The sequence below is a fragment of the Molothrus aeneus genome, chromosome 5, assembly GCF_037042795.1.
Source record: "Molothrus aeneus isolate 106 chromosome 5, BPBGC_Maene_1.0, whole genome shotgun sequence".
NCBI lineage: Eukaryota > Metazoa > Chordata > Aves > Passeriformes > Icteridae > Molothrus > Molothrus aeneus.
Genome location: NC_089650.1, coordinates 70551077 through 70566111, shown reverse-complemented (window position 1 = coordinate 70566111; position 15035 = coordinate 70551077). Strand labels below are relative to the sequence as shown.

The window sequence follows — 15035 nt, the reverse complement described above, 5'->3', positions numbered from 1 at the left end:
TCTGCCCTCCAAGTCTTTACAGTGCAGCACGTTGACTTATTGGTGGGCTGCTGATCCAAGCTGTCTGGGGAGGATTTTGAGTGCTTTTCTTTTGTAATCTGGTTTGAGGGATGGTAAGAAACTTAAAAATAGTAATTTGGAAAAAGCCAAGTACTTTGTTACAGGTGCTTTGTCTAGTGCTTTCACTTTGGGCATGGACACAGATTGGAATATGGGTTTCTATCCTGCTTCTTTGCCATGTTAAATGCACAGATTGAACAGGGGACAAAAACCTCCTTACTCAGAGGCTATGAATAGGATGGCATGAAAATGTGAGTGGTTAAGTACACTAGAGGGCTTGTTAGAATCACAGGAGAACTTAAACAGTTCAGAGTTAGACTATCTTGCAATCAGGAGAGAAGGGGGAAAAGGGAATAGGAAGTTGTTGTTATGGTCTGATCCTGCAGCCAGAATCTTTCATGCTGCAACTTCAGAAACTGAAATTAGCAGAAGTGACCTGGGGAGTCACAGAATCACAGAATGGTTGGGGTTGGAAGGGACCTCTGGAGGTCACTGAGTCCACCCCCACTGCCAAGACAGAGTCCCCCTGTTATTAGCAGGGCTGCCATTTATTGCAGAAGCCAGCTTGAGACAGTTACGGAGCGTGGAAAGCAGATACTTCCAGAAGTGGCCCTTTCACAAGATTCAAAGGAAAAATGATGCCTATTATTTTCTTTTAGGCAAGAACAGATGTCTTTACCAATAGAAGCAAGCAGTTTACTGAGGAAAGTTGTCCACCTGGAATTCTAGACTATATTGCTGCGGAGAAACAGAAGGAGCTGTCAGTTTTGCTGCTGGAACTGAAAGAAGCCCAAGAAGAAATAAGTTTTCTGAAAAGCCAGCTCAAGGGCCCCAGTGGCCAAACTTCTGCAGGCAGCCAAACAGAAGCTAACGAGCTGGAAGAGAATTCACAGATACAGTGTCTGGAGAGGGAGGAGCAGAAGGCTTCAGATACACAGAGTGTCTTACTACTGAAAGAAGCAGAAATACAGAAAATTGGCTTTCTTCAGGAAAATGGAATCAGCTTCCAAGATGAGCCTCAGGGAAGCCCTGGCACCTCTCAGTCTCAAGAGCTGATCAAGTTACAAAACCAAATTACAGAACTGCAAATAATTCTGCAGAAATCAGAAGAATCCTTTAGGAAAGAACTAGGAGAAAAATGTGCAGAAATAAATAGGCTAAACCAGTTGGCTGAGGAATACAGGAAAAAAACAGAGGATCCTGACAGTACATTTTGTGTTTTGACTGATGAACAAGATCAGCTCTTGTGTCAGGCCAAAGAACTTTCTACCATAACAGAACTGAAGGAGCAAGTGAAGCAACTGGAGGAAGAGCTGGCTCTTTCAGAAAAGCAGAGACTGTCTGACAGTCAAAGCAGCCTTCTAAGAGAGCAAATCCAGAGCCTTAAAAATGAATTTAAATCCAAGGATATAAAAATTGAAGCTTTGCAAAAGGACTTGGATGAAGCACAACTTCAGCTTTCTGACCAGGACATACAACTAAAGGATCTGAGAAGCCAGGTTGAGACAAAGGAATGTGAAGTACTTGATCTAGGACAACTTTTGAGGAAGAATACAGCAGAGATGGAAGAGCTTTCCCACAAATTAACCTTAAAGGGACACGAGGCAGCAAGCCTGGAACAGCTTGTTGCTGAGCACACCAGGTCTATAGAGAACCTGCAACAAGCCTTGCAGGAAAAGGACCGACAGATGGCAGAGATCAGTGTCAGCATGTCTGAGAAAATGGTCCTGCTGAATGAAGAGAAATTTGCTCTAGGAAATGAGCTGAAGAGTCTTAAGGAGCAGACAAGTCTGTTATTAAAATCCCAGGAAGAAAAAGAACAGAACATAGGAGCAAAAGATACATGTCTGAAGTGTGGGGTATCCAAGCAGCAGAATGAGACAGAAGCAGTGAGTAAAGAAAATGAGGAATTAGTAAATCAAGTTGAACTTCTGAGAAAAGAAAATGAGCAAGTAAAGCGGAAGCTGCAAGCAGTATTTGTGAACAGGAAGGAGCTTCTGAAGAAGGTAACCAGATTGGAGAATGAATTAGAACAACTGAGTAGAGAACAAAAATCAGAAACCTCAGTGGCTCAGGCAGCTGCAGGGGAGGAAGACATGAGAAGCATGATCAGCAAAGAAATGGGTCTTGAAAACCAGCCCCGGGAGGACTATCTAATTCAGCTGCTTTCTGAAAAGGAATCTGAGCTGCAGAGCATCCGGAAGGAAAAAGAAACTACTGAAGCACGACTGCAGGCAGTGATTGAGGAAATGAGGCAAAGCTTGCAAGATAAGGCAAACACTGCTTCAGTTAAAGATGAAATCTTTAAAGATGAAATCATGGAGCATCAGACAATTCCTGACAAAGTAACTGAAACCAACGAAAGCCCAGAAGATGATGAAGAAAATGAGAAACATAGTTCAGCAGGTACAAATCTGGAAGAAAAACAAAAGTCTGCACTTGAAGAAAAGATTTCAGTTCTTGAACAAGAAAAAGAACAACTTCAAAAAAAACTTCAAGAAGCTCTCATATCTCGCAAAGACACTATAAAAAAGGCTCAAGAAAAAGACAGGCATCACAGAGAACAATTGAAACAGCAAAAAGATGATTACAACATCCTGCAAGAACAATTTGATCAGCAAAGCAAAGAGAAAGACAGTATCCAGGCTCAGCTCAGACAGCTCCAAGAGCAGAAAGGATCAGCAGAGAGTATTTTTAGGAGTCAAGGTGGGTTGGATTCTTCATGCATAGAAGCAGAAGATACAACAATTAACAAGCTTGTACAAGTTGCAGATATTTCTGAGGAAGAGTGGAAAAAACACCTTGACAAATTGCAGATGGAGAAAGAGAAATTGGAATGTAGTGTCAGCCATATGCAAAGGGAGCTTGCTCACAAATCAGAATTAATCTTTGATTTGCAACAGCACATAGCGCAGTTGTTTGTAGAGATAGAAGGGCTGAAGAGAACCTCCGACCAAGCTGAAGCTAAGGGAGCAAGTCTTCAGACAGAACTGGAGGAGAATCAAGGAAAAATTTCTGGAGTGGCCAGTCTGGAAGACTTGAAAATTCTTGTGCACCAAAAGGATGAAGAAATTGAATTCCTTAGCCAGCAGTTAAAGGAGAAAAGTGACACTCTCAATAATGTGCAGGCACAGTTGCTGGAAAAAGAGGAATCAGTCCAAAGACTGTGTAGTCAGTTGGAGGCTCAGGCTCAGGTGCATGAGGAACAAAACAAGCGACTACAAACAGAGATGCTTGAAATTCAGGAGAAGCAAGAGGACAATGCAGAAGCAGCTAAGCAGAAGAATCAAATGCAGAGAAAGTTGCAAGCAGCACTTATCTCTAGAAAAGAGGCACTAAAGGAGAGCAAATCTCTAAAAGAAGAGCTGGCTAATGCTAAAATTACTATTGACAGTCTTTCTGTCAAGCTGACAAATATGGAAAGCCAAATATGTGGCCATGTTAAAGAAACAGATACCTTAACAGAAAAGTTAGCTTGCCTCACTGGAGAGCGAGAAAAAATTACTGCAGAAATTGATAAGCTACTTGGAGAAAATCAGAATCTTGATGGATGCTGTAAAAACCTTACACTTACTCTGGATAGAGTTGTTCTAGAGAAGGAGAAGCTGGAGAAGGAGGTGGAATCGTTGAAGAGCTTTCAAGCCACTGAGAGTTCTGAGTGGCAGGAGAAATACAAGGAGCTTCAGGGAGAATATGAAACTCTGCTGCAGTCATATGAGAATGTGAGTAATGAGGCTGAGCGAATTCAGCGCGTGTTGGAAACTGTTAGGCAGGAAAAGCAGGAAATTTTCATTCAGCTAAAAGGGGCTGAAGCAAAAAAACAGGAAACAGATAAGCAGCTACAAGAAGCTGAACAGAAAATTGATGAAATGAAGGAGAAAATGAGGAAATTTGCAAAATCAAAGCAACAAAAGATCCTGGAACTAGAGGAGGAGAATGAGAAGCTTAGAGCAGAGATGCATTTTACAAATGGAGAGCTGCACAGGACTGGAGAGGGCTTTACAAACACTAGCCTGAGAGAAGACCTGGAGTGCTCTAGGAGGGAGTGCCAGTCTCTTTCTACTCAGCTTGAGACAGTAATGGCTGAAAAGGAGTCTCTGAATCAAGAGATTGTGGACTTGAAGTGCCTTTTGCAGGTAACAGAGTCTAAGCTGAAGGAAAGCAGAGAACTTGTAGACAGCTGTGTTGCCCAGCAGACAGCGGAGGAAGAAACTGATAAGGCAGTTGCTACACCATCACCAGCAGAAGAGTCTGAAAATCAAGTGGACGTATCTTTTCGACCAGAGCCTCGTGCTGCAGAGCTGGAACAAGAGGCACTTGAAAGTGAGAGACCTTGTGAGGATCCTGGTCTCTACAGACAGCAAATAGCTGAGCTCACTAAGCGAATCACAGAGATGGAAGATAATAGAAGGGCTTCAGAGCAACAGCTGGGTGACATCCGCAGGTGTGTTGAGACTTTAGCAGGTGAGAAAAGGGCTTTGGAGCACCAAATGGGAGAGAAAGTCCATGAAGTGAATGATTTGCAGGCTACGGTAGCAAAGATGGAGCAGAAGGTCCAAGAAGCCAGAGACGACCTCATCAGAATGACAGCACTGAAGGATGCTCTAGAGGCTGAAAAGGATGACTTGGAAGAAAGGCTCATGAATCAGCTGGCAGAACTTAATGGAAGTATTGGAAACTATCAGCAAGATGCAACAGACTTCCAAATCAAAAATGATCAACTGAAACATGAGCTTCAGACTTTGCAGAGAATGATGCACGAACTGGAGGAGGAGAAAAGTCAGATGGCAAAGAAGAAAAGCGAAGCAAGTTCAGAAAAGCAAAAGGAATTTGTAGGAAAGCTAAAATGCAACTGGAGAGGAGAAAGCAGCACACATATAAAGGAGCTTCAAGAACTGCTGAAACAGAAACAGCAGGAGATTAAGCAGCTGCAGAAGGACTGTATCAAAAGCCAGGAAAAGAACAGTAGTTTAGAAAGGACTGTTAAAGCTCTGGAATTTCTGCAGAGTGAGACTCAGAAAGAGGTAGAAGCAGCCAAAGAAACTTCAGCTAAAGCAGTTGAAGACACCAAGAAAGCCCAGGCAGAGCTTGCTCGCTGCAGAGTAGTGTTGGATGACACTCAGAGTGAGGCAGCAAGGGTTTTAGCTGAGAGTATCAAAGTGAAGGAAGAGTTACAAGCAAACAAAGAGCAAATTAAAATTCAAATGAAGAAAAAGGATGAGGACTTTGAGAGAAGACTGGAACAGGAAAAAGACAAGCACTTAAAGGAGATCAAAAACATGGAAGCAAAGCTGGCAGCATTGCAGAGAGAGAAGGACCATATGGAAACAACAGTTGGTGATCTGCAGGACTCCTTGAAGACAAAGGATCAAGAAGCCAAGCAACTGGAAGGCAATCTAAACAAAACACTAGCCCAGCTTGCAGCCTTCACCAGGAGCATGTCTTCTCTTCAGGATGATAGGGATAGAGTGATAGATGAATCAAAAACATGGGAGAAGAAATTCACTGAAACTATTCAAAAGAAGGAAGAAGAAATACGTTGGAAAGAGGAAGCTTGTACTGTGCTACAGGACCAGGTGAAACAAATGACCATGCGTGTGGAGGAACTCCAGACTCAAATATCCAGGTAAATAAGCTGTGTCAGGGGAGCTTTGTCAGGAAGAGGTTACTTTGCATTTGTTATCTGCACAAGGACATGAGGTGATCACTCTACAATAGTCCTTCTTCATGTCCTTAGGATACCTGTGTTAAATCTGTTCTCTGTGGCAAGCACTCACCATCTGAACACTCTCCAGAGTATTTCAAATTTCAGATTAATTAAAGAGTTTCTTTTGCACCGAGTTTTTGCACTGAGAAGTCAAGAGAGCATTGGGATACGTAATTCCAATTTAGTCCCAAAATAAATTTTGTGGGGAAGATGGAGCTATGGAAACCTATCAAAATGTGTATACAGCTGTGTATTTCCAAATTTCAAAACCGAACCATTCTAAAATGAGTAAAATGTTTTTTTATATATGCTGTATCTTTGTATGATGAAGCATTAAATGGACATTAAAGGTGCCAGAACAGCAATTTCATTGTGGGGTGGCATGGAGTTGTTTTTATTGTTAGCTACAATGGACGAGAGAAGTAATTGAGAGAAGTAATGTAATGACAGGGGGTGATAACATCCAGTGTTTAAGTGAACACTTTTTCCAGTATTGACATGAACAACTTTAAAAGAATATATTCCCCTGCCACCACCCCTTTAAGGCAGTAGTACAGTCAGAACTTTAAAAGATATCTTGAATTTTACATTGAGATATATTTCTAGCTTGCTTTCTTTAATTAAAACAAATTCTGTGGCTTTTCTAAATTAGTATAAGAACAGAATTAGTGTGGCTTTAGATACTGAGATACTTTGTGGATTTTTGACCAACTTAATCTTTTCTTTTCAGGCTGGAATGCAACAAGAAAGACTGGGAGGTTGATTTCAGGAAGGAGATTCAGCATCATCAAAAGACATGTGAAATGTTGCAGGAGGAAAAAAAAGAGCTTTTGACTCAGCTTGAAGGGTCTCAGGAACTGTACAGCAAGTCTCAGAATGAACAGCAGGAGCTGGAGTCAGAAATCAGCAGCCTAAGAGACCAGCTTGCTGACTTACAGAATTCCTTCACCAAATGTGAGCTGGCCAGGGAAGAGCTGGGGACTGTGATCAAGCAACAAGAGATGAGTATCCAGAATTTTAAACTCAACTGTGAGCAGCTTGAAGCTGACCTGCAGGCTTCCAAGGACCTAACAAATAAGCTGCATGAAGAAATTAGTGCCAAAGATCAAAAGATCATGAGTTTGCTGTCTGCCAAAGAAGAAGCAGTAGTGGCTGCTCTAGCTGAATTACAGCAGCAACATTCTGAAGAGATGAAAGAGTTGGAGTGCAGGCTAAGTAAGGAGGAAGACAATAAAAAAGCCTTGGAAAATGAGAAGCACAAATTTCTTGACCAACTCAATCATCTCACTGAAAAGATGAAGATAAGCAGAGAAGAAAGTAAGCAGCAGAAGGCACAACTGGACTCCTTCACCAAGTCCATGTCATCTCTGCAGGACGACCGAGACCGCATCCTGAGGGACTACAAGCAGCTCGAGGAACGCCATCTTGGTATAATCTTGGAAAAAGACCAGCTAATTCAAGAGGCTGCTGCTGAAAACAACAAACTCAAGGAAGAAATTAGAAGTTTCCATGGCCAGATGGATGACCTCAACTCTGAGAATGCCAAGCTGAATGCAGAGTTGGTGCGCTACAGAGAAGACCTTAACCAAGTAATTTCAATAAAAGACTCCCAACAGAAGCAACTTCTCAAAACACAGCTTCAGCGGATCCAAACTCTGGAAAATGAGAAGGCAACCATAGAAACACAGCTGAAAGAGTCTGAGCATACTCAGGATGACCTCAGGAAGTGCATGGAAGCCTTAAGAGAGGATAAAGCCAGTATGTCTCAAGAGATTGACACTCTTAGGTCCTCTCTGTCACGGGTGCGGAGTGAGATGGCAGCATTACATGAGGGGAGTCCCATCGTGGAGTGTCAGGCAGAACTGAAGGCTCGAGAGAAAGAGGTACAGCAACTGAATCATGAGCTTTCCCTCTCCCAAAAAAGAATAAGAGAACTTGAAGGGGATCTAGACTGTGTTCAGAGGGATGCAGCCAAGAGAGTGGGAGAGGCTGAGGACAGGCTTCGGAAGGAACTGAAGCACCTGCATCACGACGCAGGGATAATGAGGAACGAAACCGAGACAGCTGAAGAGAGAGTAGCAGAGTTGGCACGGGACTTGATGGAAATGGAACAGAAATTGCTTGAAGTCAAAGATGAAAACAAAGATCTCAGAGCTCAAATTCAGTCTTTTGGGAGGTCCATGAGCTCTCTTCAGGATAGCCGAGACCAGGCCAATGAAGAGCTTCATCTTTTGAAACAGAAATATTCTACAGACTTAGAGGAACAGAAGAGTCTAGTGCAGACTCTTCAGAAACAGATGGGTCAGCTACAAGAGGAGCAATGTTCCACTGTCAGGGACCGAGATATGGTCAGGTCTGAGCTGACAGAACTGCAGAAGGCTATTGATGAAAGAGGTCTCTTGGCCCAGATTGAGGAACTTAATCAGCAGCTCAGAGCTAAAGATGATGAGCTTCTCCACTTATCTTTGGAATTGGAAGGCTCTTCCAACCAAGTCAAATCCTTCTCCAAGGCTATGGCAAGCCTGCAGAATGACCGAGACCGTCTGCTGAATGAGTTGGACAAAACGCGTAAGATCGAAGAAGTGAAGCAACAAGCAGAAGGGAGCATTTCCACCACTGCTTTGGAAGTGCAGAGTCTGAAGAAGGCACTGGCCTCCTTGCAGAGTGACAGAGACAGAGTAGTAAGTCCATGTTCTTTCTTCCTGCTCTTATTTTAAGCACCAGAGGAGGTTTGGATCTTCAAGTCTTAAAATTCAGCGCTCTTCTGATAATTGCAATGTGATGCATAGATCAGGCTGCATCTTCATGGAATCACAGAATAGTTGAGATTCAAAGGGTCTTCTGGAGATCTTCTAGTCCAACTCCCCTGCACAAACAAGGCTTGCTGGAATAGGCTGCTTGTACAATGTCCTGTTGCATTTTTAATATCTCCATAAGTAAACATTCCACAGCTTCTCTGGCCAACCTGTTTTTTCATGTATCTGGAAACGGTTTCCAGAATTAGTTTCTCCCTCACTTTCCCAGGGATGGAGATGAGGCTGACCAGACTGCAGGTTCACAATTCTCCTTTCTTGCCCTTCTTGTAGGTAGGGATGACATTTGCTTTCTTCCAGTCTTCAGGAACTTCTTGGGTCACCATGACCTTTCAAAGGTAATGGAGTTGCCTCCCGATGACCTTAGCATTTGTGGGCATGCTCCATCAGACCCCATGAATCTGGTATGGGCCATCTGTATTATTTTCTCTGGCAGGGAGGCTGTGATTCTATTGTTAACTTCCAAGGGTGGTTTCTCTGTTAGCTTGGTTTAAAATATGAAATCATGGGAATAAGGTCCCTGTTAACCTGCGTAGTTCACATCTGTGTCAGCTCATTTGATTTGCCTTAGATTTCTAAGAGACCAGAACAAAGGCTTGAGCTTCCTCCTCCTCTTGGCATCTGACTTTCAAAGCAGATACAAGACATTGCAGATTCCTTCTGACATTCTTGCCTGCACACTGGATGTGTCTGTGTTTGTATGGTCTCTGGCACAGTGCAGCCCAGCAACTTCCAGAGGTCTCCTTGCTGGTCAGGAGACAAACTCTGACAGTCATGTCCCACTGCCACTCACTGAGCACTGTCCTGTCTCCAGAGTCAGCCATGTCTTCTTGTCTTCAAAAACAATTGCAGTGATGCATGTGTAACAACAACTTATTTCTAATTATAGCCTGACTGGAATTGGAGAGCCAAAAGGATTTTACTTATCAGTTTCCTGGTTTACCGTAAATACCAACTCCAGGAGTTACGCTTAACCAGCTCCTTCTGTGTCACTTAGTTTTCCTCTGAGTAAGATAATTATTATTGTAGTCTGGAGTCTTTTTGTTAGTGTATTTCACATCTTCATGGGAGGGCTCAAAACACACTGCCCTCATTACCAGTAGAATTGTCTGAGGGCTTTTTTCTGAGCAGTTTTTAGTACACTGCTGTATTTGATTCCGTTTTTAGTTCCTCTGTCATCTGAATGTCACCCTTTTCTCCCTCCAGACACCACAGTAAGAAATGCTCTTAAACAGTTCTAAGTATTAAATCTGATGCTTGCTCAGTTGTCACATAATGATGTTTCTCTTTAATCACAGGTAAGAGAGCTGGAGAATCTGCAGCAGCAATACATCCTTGTTGGGGTGGAAGCTGCTGAGAATTCTCGCCTAAAGGCACAGCTGCAGCAGTGGGAGCAAGAGGCAGACAAACAGCTTCGTCTGCAAGAGCAGCTGAGGCAGGAAGGAGCTGTGTACCAGCAGGAGCTCCAGCGGCTCAGGTGAGCTGTCTGTCTGCTTCCTGCCTTGGCGACGTTGCCGATGTATTTGTTTCTCTCAAAGGGCGGTTGTGGGCAGAGGTGGAGGGAATGCTGAGAACCTCACCTGGCACAGGTGACACTGAGCAGCCTGCCCTGGCCAGGAGAGGACCTGGGATTCCCTCACCCAGCTTCTGCCTCAGAATTACAGCCCAGCAGCTTGGAGGTCAATGCCTGTGTGAAATAGATCAGGGATGTTTTTGTTTTATTTCCTTCATCCAGCGGTGGTCAGTATCATCTGTTGGAGAGGAAACTGAGGCTGTTTCTTGTATTGGAATTTATGTATATGATCACAGTACTCTCCATTCCAAGCTGCTGCTGAACACCCTTTATTATCCCACTGATAGCATAGTTTAGAGCATACTAATTTTGTATGGCTGTCTAATCCTATCTTTCACTTGCTCTATGTCTTCTAGTTTGTTCTTTTTAACTCTGTAATTCAAGTCTAGTAAAATTGTCTTCTCCAACTGGACTAAAACTAGTCAGACAAATATGCTCTGTTCTGAAAACAGGGAGAAATGCTTTCAGATATTTCAGAGATCCATTTAAGAATGCCTGAGGCTGGAATGAAAAGGGTGGGATTTTCTTTGTGGAAACGTCTATGGCTTTTCTTTGTCCAGAGTGATATAAAAACTTGTAGTTCTCTCTCTCCCCCCTACCCCCACTCTGACCCTCAAATTAACACTGCAGATCTCATAAAGTTTGAAGCATCTTACAAATTTTATTTATCCTGACAAAAGAACAGGAGTTTTATTTCCTGTGCAGCTTTTACACATTGTACATGAAGTGATGGCCTCAGGTTGGTGTGGCACTGTGGGTCTGGTGCAGAGAAATTATTATGGGGACAAGTGGCATTGCCAGTGACTTCCTTGACAAAACTCCATAGAGTGAGATCAAAACAATCTTCAGAAACACAGAAAGTGTGAAAAAGTCACCCTAGGACAGCATGGAACAATCCAAAGGGTTCAACCAAATACAGAAAACTTCCTTAAACCTGCTTTTAAGGTTCCTGTACTTAAGTGTGTTGTTTTGGCTTGGCTTGGTTATAAAACTTCGTGTCCAGCAAGAGGTGGTGCTTGAATCACCCTTGGCTCATTCTTAGCTGGGTACTGGTCATCCTAAGTCATACTGGCAACTTCCTTGTAACTTCCCTTGTTTATGCTGGGCAGACAGGAGAAGAACTCCTGGGAAAAGCAGAGCAGCAGCATGAAGGAGCAGTACCTGATGGCCATTGCAGAGAAGGACAGGGAGCTGAGCCATTTACAAAGGATCACACAGGAAATGAGGCTGCCCTTCAGCAAGGCTCAAGCCGTAGAGGAACAGCACCAAAGCAAGGTGGGTGGAAAGATACAGATTCTTTACTGGAAATGTGAAGCTTGAAACTCAACCAGAAGAGGATGTGTTGCCTGTACCCAGCTCCTGCAGACTGCAATGCTGGATGTGGTTGTGAGGCCTCCAAAGATAATACCAACATTCTAACTTGCATCACTGGAAGTTCTAGAAATTATGGCATACCCTTAAGTGCTCTTCATTAAATTCCTGGTTTCCAGTGTTTCAAGAAAGAGGATAAAAGAGACAGGGCTTCCTAGGCACCTTGGGTCCTTTGGAGCAGCATGGAACTTCTCAGGTGTGAATTCTGGCTGGTTTAGAATTGCCCTCTTGCACTGTCTTTAAATCTAAGATTTTCTGTCTTAGTTCACATTTTAATGTCAGATCTTCATTTTTAAGTTTTCCATTGAATTTTTCTTGCTGTTTTTACTGTAACAGGGATCTACAATCCTGGTTCAAGTCCAGAGAGGCTGAGGCTTGAACACTGCACCTTCTCTCTTATTCCCCCTGTATACAGTCCTAAAAGCGGAGTGGAATGTGTTTGGTATTTTGTTTGTCTAGGGAAGGCTGCATGCACAGTGCAGTGCATCAGAGCCAAGACAGAACTCTCCCACCCATGTCTGCAGGGTCCCAGTGGTTTATGTCAGTGGAGGGGGCAGCAAATCTCCTTTATCCCTTGATACACCCATGCATATATGCAAAGCAAACGCTTGAACAATGTTCATGTGATGCTTTCCAGGAGGATTCTTCAGTGCTGGCCTTCTGGTCTTTGTTGATTAGATCAGTGTGGACATTACTTCAGGGGTTTGTTTGTTTTTTCTTTTCTCATTTGTGTGCCTTTTTTTTTCTTCCTGTGTTGCAAACAGCTTTAAGTCAACTTTTGAGCAGGACCCATCATATGTGCAAGTTTGGTGATCTTTCCTGACTGTATTTTCAGATGGCTTTTAGGATATTTCTGTTTATTCCCCATTTGCTCTTTTGCCTGAGCAGATCAAGTTCCAGGTCTATTAATAATGTTAGGTTTGACCTTGGAATACTGAAAAGAGAGGAGAAACACAAGAGCGAGTTGTCACATCAGCAATATATTTTCCATTGTTCTTTCGTTGGCAGATTTCTCCAGAAGTCCTGAAAGGGGACTTTTCAAGCCTAGAAGCAGAGATGAAACACCTCCAGGCCCAGCTAAGTGACAGTCTGAAAGAACTGCACCAGAAAGAGCTCAGAATTCAGCAGTTAAACAGCAAGGTACTGATACATCTTATACTTGCTTGCAGTCAGGGACAAGGAATGTGGGGAGGGTTTGGGTGGAATAGGGCTCAGGAAGCAGGAATGAATCTGTCCTTGTTGCAGTGTGATGCCATTTCCTGTTTCAGCTATCCCAGTAGTTTCCCAGGTGTGGCAATACCTTCTCCCTTCCCCTCCCCCTTGCCTCCTTGCTAAGTGCTGTCAGTCAGTCTTATCATTCCAGCAGGGCCTCGTGTGATTGGCAAAAGTTCAAAAGATGCCCCTCAGCCCTGGGGTCATTGGCCTGTCCAAGTGTCATTGTCCCCTGGGCCTTCCCCCCCTCCCACCTGGCTGGTGGCTCACCTGCCCCTTCCCGCCCCCTGCCCCCGAGCTTAAAAGACACGGAGACCATGCGGTCAGGATTCTGTGGAGCTGTTACCAAGATTCAGACAAATGTGACTCTGGAATAAATTCTGGATTAAACCCTCTGCAGAATCCGTCTCCTTTTCCTCTTCACGTAGCCTGGAGCCTTTCCACCAGAGGTAAACTGAGTTTCTACCATGCCTGGACTTGTTCCGAGTGCCTAACTGCAACTTCCAGCCAGCCAAAGGTGTCTCTGAGGTGAAACACCACAGCTGCCACCTTTGGCCCAGCAGCTAGGGTCAGATGAGCCCAGGCATGTCCCACCTGGTAATATTGGGATTTTATTACAATATGTCCTTGCAGGCATTCAATGAAGTAACACAAAATCAGAAATACATCTCTCAGAAAAGCAGTGTTAGAATCACAGTGATGGATTCACTGCTGCTGAACAGGGCTGGCACAGCAGCAGAGCCCACGCCCCATGTCCTGCACTGCTCTCCCTCAGTGAGCAGCTGTGAGAGCCAGAGCTCTGCAGAGAGAAGCCATGAGGGGGACAGCTGTTCCTATGGACCAGAAGGACGTCTATCTGCCAGCTGTGAGAGCCAGAGCACTGCAGAGGGAAGCCATGAGTGGGACAGCTGTTCTGGATGGAGCAGAAGGATATCCAGGCCTCAGGCAGATCCCATCCACCAGGCTCAGGGACAGGGTCTGAACCAGCAGCTTTTCTGCCACTGCCATTCAGTGCCCTTTCTCCCAGGTGACCAACGGGAGAAAGGAAGAGAGAAGGGGGGGAGGAAAAAAAGAGGTGACAGAAGGGGAGAGGGGAGGAGAGAGGACAGATGGAGGGGACAGTGGGGGAAAGAAGTTGAATGGGGGAGATGAAGGCCAAAGGGACCAGAGAGGGAGACCGTATGAAGAAAGTTTTTTGCAGGTTCCATGTCTATTGCCAGGAGCACTTCCTAGCCTCCTGCTTTCTGGGCTGCTGAAGGAAGTCCCTCCTTGGGAAGGCGAGCTCATCATCTTCACTTCTGCCTGCCAGCTTGAAACTTCCTGCATTTCAGTGCAGAATCACAATCGGTCAATTCCCACACTGAAATGGAAGACCCAGAATTTATTCATCTTCAGAAAGAGAGCTGTGTTCAAGGAGAAAATGAGAATATAAAATAATAATTCACTGATGATATTTCTGAAACGTTTAGGTCAATATCAGCACTTTAGAAATCTTTTTCTGGACGTGTAGTATTCTGTACATCTCTTTGATGTTTTGAGACTCCTGTTGCAGAAGCCTTTGCCACAAGCTACTCTTGGGGATTGTCACTGATCTTTTGACATTAGTGATTGGCAGCGTGGCAGTTATATGTTCTTAAGAGAACTCTTACCCTCAACTAGACAGAGAACAATTTTGCTTTCACAAAATCAATTTCTTTGCTTGCTGATTGTATTCTTTTCTCAGCTATCTCAGGTTTTTGAGGAGAAAAATGCCCTCTCCCTCCAGCTCCGAGGGAGCAGTCGGGGCACCTATGAGAGCCATCAGCACTACAGCGAGGTCCTGAACCGCTGCCTGGTGCTCGAGAGGCAGCTCCAGGAGCTGCAGGCTGCAGACAAGAGCATGGTAAGGGGGCCAGGCTTGCTGCACAGAGGGGAAAAGCTCACTTCAAGTGGCTCTGTGAACTGTCCAGCATTGTAGTGGTTGTGTGTCCTCTTGATTCAGTGCAGTTTGCAATATGTTCCTGTGTTCTTTCAGGAGCTGTTTGCAACAGATGCTGCTCCAGGAGCACCCCAAGAAAAGAATGACTCACAGAGAGGCACTTACACACCTGAACTGCAGGAGCTGCAGCTGAGGTAAAGAAAGTCTGAGAAAACAGGGGTGGGGATGTTGGTCCTGTGGAGGCCTTGAGGCTAGTGATGAGCCTGATGCCTTTAATCTGCACCAGAGTGTTGGGAAAACTCAGTCCCACACTAGGATCTTGTGGACTTGGGGGAACTGTTGTATGCACTTACTAGCTGTCATTAGTTATCTCTTTGGATT

General features: G+C 44.3%; 1 protein-coding gene across 1 annotated transcript in view; it reads left to right on the top strand.

Annotated features, from left to right (window-relative positions):
* GOLGB1 (golgin B1) overlaps positions 1 to 15035 on the top strand; it is a 40084-nt gene that overhangs the window by 20828 nt on the left and 4221 nt on the right. Inside the window, exons 15-21 of the mRNA XM_066551122.1 lie at positions 720 to 5686; positions 6498 to 8448; positions 9879 to 10057; positions 11263 to 11428; positions 12533 to 12664; positions 14460 to 14618; positions 14751 to 14848. Coding sequence (XP_066407219.1) covers positions 720 to 5686; positions 6498 to 8448; positions 9879 to 10057; positions 11263 to 11428; positions 12533 to 12664; positions 14460 to 14618; positions 14751 to 14848 — 7652 coding nt within the window. The remainder of the gene's footprint in view (positions 1 to 719; positions 5687 to 6497; positions 8449 to 9878; positions 10058 to 11262; positions 11429 to 12532; positions 12665 to 14459; positions 14619 to 14750; positions 14849 to 15035) is intronic.